The sequence below is a fragment of the Saccopteryx leptura genome, chromosome 2, assembly GCF_036850995.1.
Source record: "Saccopteryx leptura isolate mSacLep1 chromosome 2, mSacLep1_pri_phased_curated, whole genome shotgun sequence".
Lineage (NCBI taxonomy): Eukaryota > Metazoa > Chordata > Mammalia > Chiroptera > Emballonuridae > Saccopteryx > Saccopteryx leptura.
Window position 1 is genome coordinate 114,223,911 of NC_089504.1, and position 8,809 is coordinate 114,232,719.

Sequence of the window (8,809 nt, forward strand, 5' to 3'; positions counted from 1 at the left end):
CTAGGTACACATGACAAAACTGAAAACCTGCGGGGAACAACGACCTTCCCAAAGGTCACCTACCTGGTTAGTGGTTGGTTAACGAGAGCTAGAACCCTGATGGCGTTTTGGTTCTCGGGTGCCTACAGGGCTGGAGGGAGGTGGAGACAGAGAGGCAGCTGGGCAGGCCAAGAGAAGCCCAGCTGGGGATGATCTTCAACTTGGCCTGAGAGAGGGGCAAGAAGAGGCAAGGTGGCTCTCTCTTCCGCAGTCTCTCAGCTGCCTCCCCGCTGCCACCCCCACCAGGTCCCTTGCAGGCCCTCCCTCACCCAATCTCCACCCAACCTCGGTCAGCACCTTTCTGACCAATGTGGTTTGCCTGCTTCCTGTGTAGGCCCTTGTCCCTGGCACCCCATTGTGAAAGCTAAGGGACTGGGTGAACTGCAGCACAGGCCCAAGGCCCTAACGTCACGCTCTGGGGCGGCCATTCTGACCTTGGCCTGCTCCTGTCCCTCTCTGGAGGCCTGGCCAGGCTTCTTCAGACTTGACTCTTCCATCCTCTACCACCAGCCTCAGCCCAACTGACCTCTGCTGCCCTAAACCTTGTGTAGGAACTGCAACCCAGCAGAGCTGCTTCCACTCCTTGCCCAGACGTCAAATGGTCCGTGGAGGGGTGGGATTGAGGTCCCACCAAAACACTTCCTGTACTCTGACCAATCCAAGTCTTATTCCAGTGGGCTATGGGAGTGGAGGTAACTTCTCACCCACATTTCTTACAGTGCCTCTTCCCCCTGTCCCCCTTCGACACTATCCCCCCCCACACCTTCTTCCTTCCCATTCTCCGTTCTGTCCCTAGGAACGGGACACCCCCCCCCCCCCGCTCTCCCTACTCTCCTCCCCAATCCTCCCTCTTGCTGTGAGAGAGTCCTCCAAGGAAGACATAACAATTTAGAATTTTGGTAGAATCTTGAGGAGCCTGGGCTACCAAGGTGGTTTGAAGTTGAGAAGATGGTGGAGAGGATCTCTGTTCTGAAGAAGCCAGAGTCCTTCAGCCTCTACAAAGGCTTCTTGCTTAAGGTGCGTTGCTTAAGAACACTAGAGCCTGGGAGTCTGTGTGCCCGCCGTGGCCCCCTCCCATAGGGAGGCTTTCCCAGGTCTGTCCAGGTCTTCTCTTTCTCTTCTTTGAAAAGGCTTTTGCTAGGTTGTGGCTTGAACAGACAGTGGAGGGGCAAGGCAATGCGGTCCTTTATCAGGGTTTGGTAATTCTTCACGAGATCCTGTCCCAGAGGTGCACTTGGCAGCAAAGCCAGCTTTAGCACCTTCTCCTGGTAATGAGGCAGAGGGTTTGGGCATGGCCAGCTCCTGGAAAAATCATTGGGAAGTGGGTTGGGCAGGAGCTGGAGGCCAAGAGGTTCAAACCTTCCACCAGCTGAGATGCGTTGGTACCTGTTGGCGGGGAGGGGTGCAGAGAGAACAGAGAGGTCAAAGGAGAGATCAGGCAGGGTGGAAGGGGTGAGAAGGGAGAGCTCGACACAGCCCTCCACAAGCCACGAGCAATCAGTCTGTAGGGAATCTCTTCCATCTCTTTTTCTGATGGGATATTAATCTATTCCAAATGGCCTATACCCTGTGTGTGTGTTGGACCTTAGGCGGGAATAATTGTGTTTAGCTGGTCAATCTTCCATCCTTTTGGCATATTGTAGGTAATTTTCTTATTTAGATTCTAACCATTTTTTTTTTTTAGAGAGAGGGAGAGAGAGACAGGAAGGGAGAGAGGTAAGAAACATCAACTCGTATTTGTGTCACTTTTAGTTGTTCATTGATTGCTTTCTCATATGTGCCTTGACCCAGGGGGCTCCAGCCAAGCCAGTGACCTTTGGTCTCAAGCCGATGACTCTGTGCTCAAGCCCAGCCCAGGACCTCGGGTTTTTGTTTTGTTTTGTTTTGTTTTGTTTCATTTTTCCGAAACTGGAAACGGGGAGGCAGTCAGACAGACTCCCGCATGTGCCCGACTGGGATCCACCTGGCACGCCCACCAGGGGGCGATGCTCTGCCCCTCTGGGGCGTTGCTCTGTTGCATCCAGAGCCATTCTAGTGCCTGAGGCAGAGGCCACAGAGCCATCCTCAGTGCCCGGGCCAACTTTGCTCCAATGGAGCCTTGGCTGCGGGAGGGGAAGAGAGAGACAGAGAGGAAGGAGAGGGGGAGGGGTGGAGAAGCAGATGGGCGCTTCTCCTGTGTGCCCTGGCCAGGAATCAAACCCGGGACTCCTGCATGCCAGGCCGATGCTCTACCGCTGAGCCAACCGGCCAGGGCCACGGGGGTTTTTTTTGTTTGTTTTGTTTTTTCTTTCTTTTTTTTTTTTTTGTATTTTTCTGAAGTTGGAAATGGGGAGACAGTCAGACAGACTCCCGCATGCGCCCTACCGGGATCCACCTGGCACGCCCACTAGGGGGCAATGCTCTGCCTATCTGGGGTGTCACTCTGTTGCAACAAGAGCCATTCTAGCGCCTGAGGCAGAGGCCATGGAGCCATCCTCAGCGCCTGGGCCAACTTTGCTCTAATGGAGCCTTGGCTGCAGGAGGGGAAGAGAGAGACAGAGAGGAAGGAGAGGGGGAGGGGTGGAGAAGCAGATGGGCGCTTCTCCTGTGTGCCCTGGCCGGGAATCAAACCTGGGACTCCTGCACGCCAGGCCGACACTCTACCACTGAGCCAACCAGCCAGGGCGGACCTCGGGGTTTTGAACCTGGGACCTCAGCGTCCCTGGTCGATGCTCTATCCACTGCACCACCACTGATTAGGCCAGATTCTAACTATTCTTCAAGTGCCACATCCTCCACTAACATGGTGCCTGTGGAGAGAGTGAACGCAGCACACATACTCCTTCTCATTCTGGCTAATGTGACACTACACAAGAGCCTTTCCTACTCTCACCTGCTGCCTTCTGACACCTGGTCCGATGGCTCCTTCTCCCATAGGTCTATAGTATTAGATTCAACAGTGGGAAATTGACTTCTTAAAAAACTCTAGTCGAGGCCTGACCTGTGGTGGCGCAGTGGATAAAGCGTCAACCTGGAAACACTGAGGTTGCCGGTTCAAAACCCTGGGCTTGCCTGGTCAAGGCACATATGGGAGTTGATGCTTCCTGCTCCACCCCTTCTCTCTCTTTTTCTCTCTCTCCCCTCTCTATAATGAATAAATTAAAAAATCTTTAAAAAAAAACAAACAAAAAAAACCCCTAGTTGAATAGTGGCAAATTTCCTGTGGCTCAACATGCTTTGCACTGGTCAACAGAGAGCCTCTGTCTGCTGTCGCCAGTTTATATCATTGGTTCTCCGGCCTGGCCGCATGTCAGAACCATCCTCAGGAGCCTTTTAAAAATGCCATGCCCAGCCTGACCAGGCGGTGGCGCAGTGGATAGAGCATCGGACTGGGATGCAGAGGACCCAGGTTTGAGACCCCGACGTCGCCAGCTTGAGCGCGGGCTCATTTGGTTTGAGCAAAATCCCACCAGCTTGAGACCAAGGTCACTGGCTCCAGCAAGGGGTTACTCGGTCTGCTGAAGGCCCACGGTCAAGGCACATATGAGAAAGCCATCAATGAACAACTAAGGTGTTGCAATGCGCAATGAAAAACTATTGATTGATGCTTTTCATCTCTCTCCATTCCTGTCTGTCCCTGTCTATCCCTCTCTCTGACTCACTCTCTCTGTCTCTGTAAAAAATAAATTAATTAAAAAAAAATGCCATGCCCAGCCTGACCGGGCAGTGGCGCAGTGGATGTAGTGTCAGACTGGGATGCAGACGGCCCGGGTTCGGCAACCCCAATGTTGCCAGCTTGAGCGCGGGTTCACCTGGTTTGGGCAAGGGTCAGCAGCTTGAGCCCAGGGTCGCTGGCTCGAGCAGGGGGTCACTTGGTCTGCTGTAGCCCCCCTGGTCAAGGCACATGTGAGAGAGCAATCAATGAACAACTAAAGTGTCACAATGAAAAACTGATGAGGATGCTTCTCGTCTCTCTCCATTCCTGTCTGTCTGTCCCTATCTGACTCTCTCTCTGTCTCTGTGGAAAAAAATAAAAATAAAAATAAAAATAAAAATGCTATGCCCAGACTGCCCCAGGTCAAGTAAGTTAGTTTCGACTCAACATTTTTCTACAGAGGCCCAGGTGATTCTAAAAAGTACTGTCAGAGTTGAGAATGGCAGGGTTTATATGTAAATGTTCTGTTTCCCAGCAAGATCATGAGACTCTTGAGGCTCAGACCATGTCTGAAACCCTTAGGGTCTCTCATGCCCAGAATGTGCTCTGTGATCGGGCGTCATTTTAATGATTTATATTAACCCCTTGCAGAGTTGCGTAAAAGAAATGAAAGAACATCTGGCAATATCATTTGACTGGGTTTTTTTGAGTAATCTAAGTGTCCTTCACCTTTGCAATGCCTCGTATTGGCACATATTGGCCATCAATAATCTCCATTGCAGGGACATTAGAGAGAAGTGAAGGTCCTAAATAATCCTCTCTCAAAATCACCAACTTTTCTTTTTTAAAAAAGATTACAAATCTTCATCCACAACTTCCTCCTCCAACCCCTCAATGCTTCTGTTAATGCCCTTAGGGTCAGAATTTGAGATATTCTATCCTTACTCCTCTCTCCCTTCCCTACCACTCATGCCCAGTTCCTGGACTGGACCCAGTATGGCCACATCGGTGAGTTCCCACGATGCGGGTGGGGGTGGCGTGGGGGCTGCGGGAGCTGCAGGGTTCTCAAATAGCTCCTTTTGCATTCCTGTCTCTGCTCACACCGGTCAGCCCTCCAACCCCTTTCTTTACTAAGGCTTCCTACCCTTCCAGCCTTCATTTATTTCCTCATGAAGCCTTCCTGGAAGGATGCTCCAGGCCACAGCAACCCTTCCCTCCCTCTTCCGAATGTCTGTAATAACATCTATTTTTTGTTTAGTGCTTCCACATTAGGTATGGTATTTACCACCCCATCTTACCAATGATGAAATTGAGTTTGGAAAAACTAAGCAACTTGCCAAAGTTACACAGCTTGGACTTTACTCCGAGCCTCCGACTCCAGCTCGCAGCTCTTTTTTCCGTTAGTAACTGACATCCTTACAACATCCACTCTCTGTCTCACTTAGCACTTGGCGTATGAGAGCTTGCATTGATAGCAGTCTTTCCACCCATACATGTACGTATCTGCCTCTCATAAGCTCCTTGAGGGCAGGGACTGAGTGATATTTCTCTGTATCCCCTGGGCGTATAGCACGTGTTGACTATAGTACATACTTGTATCTACTAATTTTTAGTTAAGTAATTTTTTTTATCATTCAGTGAGAGGAGGGGAGGCAGAGACAGACTCCCTTATGCACCCTGACCAGGATCCACCCAGCAAGCCCACTAGGTGGTGACGCTCTGCCCATCTGGGGCATGCTCTCTTGCTCAGCAACTAAGCTCTTAGTGCCTGAGGTGGAGGCCATGCAGCCATCCTCAGTGCCTGAGGCCAAGTCCCATGCTGCAGGGGGGTGGGGAGAGAGAGAGAGAAACAAGAAGGGGAGGGGTGGAGAAGCAGATGGGCACTTTTCCTGTGCACATGCCAGCCCAAGGCTCGACCACTGAGCCAGCCGACCAGGGCCTTTAGTGACATAATTGAGCTCCTCCCTGGCTGTCCTTCCCTTGCCTCCATCCCTTCCCTCCAGATACATTCAGAACAGAGTTTTTGTTTCTTTTAAAATTATTTTTTATTTATTGATCTTAGCAAGAGACGAAGGGGGGGGGGAGAGAGAGAGAGAGAGAGAGAGAGAGAGAGAGAGAGAGAGAGAGAGAGAAAACAAGAACATAGATCTGTCCCTGTATGTGCCCTGACCAGGTACCAAACTGGCAACCTCTGTGCTTTTGGACGATGCTCTAACCAACTGAGCTATCCGGCCAGGGCCAGAGTTTAGTTTTCAGATTACCAGAGGCGGGGAAGGTTAGAGTACCAAGTTAGATATCAGACACAGGAATCAGAGAGAGAGAGAGGGGTCCCCTGAACATGGGCAGGTGGGCGAGCTCCCTGAGGAAGCAGTGCCTCTTACTTCTTGAAGTCCTTCGGAGGCAGGATGTTGCCATTGCTGTCGAGTGGAGGTGCCCTTACTTCACTCCTCAACTTGAGTTTCTCTAACTCCCTTAGTTCCTTCACTGTCCTGGAAATCATCTGATTCTTCCTGCTCTCGTCCAGGAAGATAGGTGTGGAGTGGATGAAAGTCAGGAGGCTGTTTCGGCCCATACAGGAGGGAGGGGGGATGTGGGGCTGTGCCGGGGGGCGGCAGTGGGCCCTGGGGTCCGTCAGCCAGCGCCAGACATTGCTATCGTAGGGTTTGTCAGGCCTGGTGGGAAAGATGGCGGGCAAGCGCCCCACGTCAAGCCATGTGTGAAAGCCCCAGGTGTGCTTGGCTTCATCCTTCAAAGGATGGATTAGTCGCTGGCGTACCTCGGACTTCATGTCTGTGCAGGGCGGCAGCTTCAGGGCCAGCTGGTGGTAGGCTTGCCGGGTAAAGCCAGGCAATTCCCAGGGTTCATCAGGTAGGAGAAACTCCCGCTGAGCCCGTGTGTAGACTGTTGTGTGGTGTGCCAGGAGGGACTCATCGGCCTGGACCATCTAGAGAGAAACAGAAGGCTCCTGGGGCACCCTGCCTCTCCTTCCTAGGAACAGCCCCGGGGGAACAAACTGCCTGCCTCCTCCAGACCGGGACTCTCCACAGCACACCAGTGGGCTGGCCAGGCCATGTGAAATATAGAAAAAAAGGCTTTTAGCATAAATAACTTCATTTAGCTTCTCTTTCATCTTCTAAGTAACCTCAGAACTTACTTAGGTCTAAAACTCTCTACCCCCGGCCTTGAAGTTAGTTTTGCCAAATTGCAGATGTGTCAGGGGTGGGTCATAAATCCTAGAATGTTTAGAAATGTTTTTGTTAAGCATGCGAAACATTTATCACTACTGATTATCATCTTCAGAGCTTATGGTCTTAAGTGTGTAAAAATATTTTTTCTTTAAATTGATCCTATAGATAAACATTGTAACAAAGACAGTAAGATTTAATGAGGTTATTAGCGAGATTAATGAATACATTTTATTGCTTTTGTACCATGCTTCGCTGAGCTCCCCTTCCTTCCTGTACCCCAATCAGTATGTGATTTTTGTCTTTAAAAGCTGGCCCCAAACTGTGTTAGGGGCCACATGATTTGGCTGACATAGGTCTCTGTGCGGTCACCGGCTTTAAAATAAAGACTCCTTAATTTGGCTACTTAATTTTGTGGCAAAATGTCTGTTTCTCGCTGTTCCAATACAACACATTTCCTTTTCTGCCCTGAAGCAGTTACAATGGCTCTGTATTATTCTCATGGACCTTTCATCTTCTGTTCTCTTTCCATCTACCAGTTTTGGGTTTTGACTTTCTACCCTTTCCTCAACTTGAATTTTCCCACTCTTCACTTCTTTTTAAAAATTATTTATTTATTTATGTATTCAGCGAGAGGAGGGGAGGCAGAGACAGATTCCTGCATGTTCCCTGACCGGGATCCACACAGCAAGCCCACTAGGGCGTGATGCTGCCTATCTGGGGCTGCTGCTCCGTTCTCGGCAACCGAGCTATTTTAGCACCCTGGGTGGAGGCCATGGAGCCAGCCTCAGTGCCCGTTGCGGCCAACTTGCTCCTATCGAGCTATGGCTGCAGGAGGAGAAGAGAGAGAGAGAGAGAGAGAGAATAAAAGAAGCGAGACGGGGAAAGGTGGAGAGGCAGATGGGCACTTCTGCTGTGTGCCCTGACTAGGAATCGAACCTGGGACATCCACACACTGGGCTAATGCTCTACCACTGAGTCAACTGGCCAGGGCCCCACTTTTTACTTCTCACTTTCACCTGCCCTTTTCATTCTGGTGCCCCATATTCCTGCCCGGGAACTTGTGCTCCCAACAGGGCACATCAGGACTGAGGAAGCCCTGAGGGAAAATGCCCCTTACCAAGCCAATTGTGGAAGGGAAATCTTTCCACAGAGAATGGAGCCTGGGTGCTCTTCTACCTGGACTCCCCCTATTTCTCATTCCTGTCATTGGTGTGTTGCTCTTCCATTAAAATACAAGCAAGTGTAGAAAGCATCTAGACTGTTGGTCCCTTTGCTTCTCTGTGCCACCCCCCCCCCTAGTGAAATTAATAGTTGCAAATATGTAGGCACTGTGCTAAATATTTACCCACATCTCATTTATTTTCCACAACCTTGTGAACAGGTGTTGTTATGGTCATATAATTTCAAAGATGCAAAAAGCAAGACACAATAAATAACTCACCCAAAGTGCCAAGTGAGTAAGCAGCAGAGCTGGGACTTTGGCCATCTGTCTGCACTAATCATACTATGCTCTTCGAAAATACCTCTACCTCCAGTCCACTCCTAGGACTTTTCCTGTTCCCTTGGACCCAGTCCCCTAAATCGTGTCTATGTGACCAACCCAGTGGGTTGGTTCAGATGTAATAACCAGGCATCTCCTCTCCTCTGTTTTCAGCTCCCAGGACTAAGACACAGACAGTGGAGAGTTCACAGGCTGGGAGATCTGCCCTGGAGAAAGCATGGCCCACCCCAGGAGGACAGCATCTAGCCCAGTGGGGTACAAAAAGGCAGGCCTCAGAGATGGGACCCTGCCCCCTACCTGCAGAAAAGGGTCTCTGGTATGTGATGGATTACTCCACCCTCTGGGTGATCTTCCCGGGTTGCAGGCCATTCTTCTGGCTCTGATTGCCAGGAGCAGCTTCGTAGGGACGACCTCATTGGCAGCATTGTTTGCTGTTGGGGTTGCCAT

General features: G+C 50.6%; 1 protein-coding gene across 3 annotated transcripts; it reads right to left on the bottom strand.

Moving 5' to 3' along the window:
- Window positions 1-1,343: 1,343 nt before the first annotated feature.
- On the bottom strand, window positions 1,344-8,734 carry TEX52 (testis expressed 52). 3 transcript variants are annotated; one of them, XR_010749240.1, is made up of 2 exons: window positions 8,660-8,734; window positions 1,344-1,425 (listed from the first exon to the last, which is right to left on the bottom strand). XR_010749240.1 is itself a non-coding variant. In XM_066368586.1 (2 exons), exons 1-2 carry the CDS (start codon window positions 8,729-8,731, stop codon window positions 6,051-6,053), a joined length of 639 nt encoding a protein of 212 aa, XP_066224683.1. The 3 variants fall into 3 exon arrangements, 1 of the variants encoding a protein (XP_066224683.1); XR_010749241.1 differs by lacking the exon at window positions 8,660-8,734 and adding an exon at window positions 6,450-6,521; XM_066368586.1 differs by lacking the exon at window positions 1,344-1,425 and adding an exon at window positions 6,051-6,617 and having other exon boundaries at window positions 8,660-8,731.
- Window positions 8,735-8,809: the final 75 nt, after the last annotated feature.

Coding starts and splice junctions, on each gene's coding strand:
- TEX52 (XM_066368586.1), bottom strand. CDS start 8,731: ATGGCCTGCAACCCGGGAAGATCACCCAGAGGGTGGAGTAATCCATCA. Junction 6,618..8,659: donor CCAGAGACCCTTTTCTGCAG/GTAGGGGGCAGG, acceptor GTTTCTCTCTAG/ATGGTCCAGGCCGATGAGTC.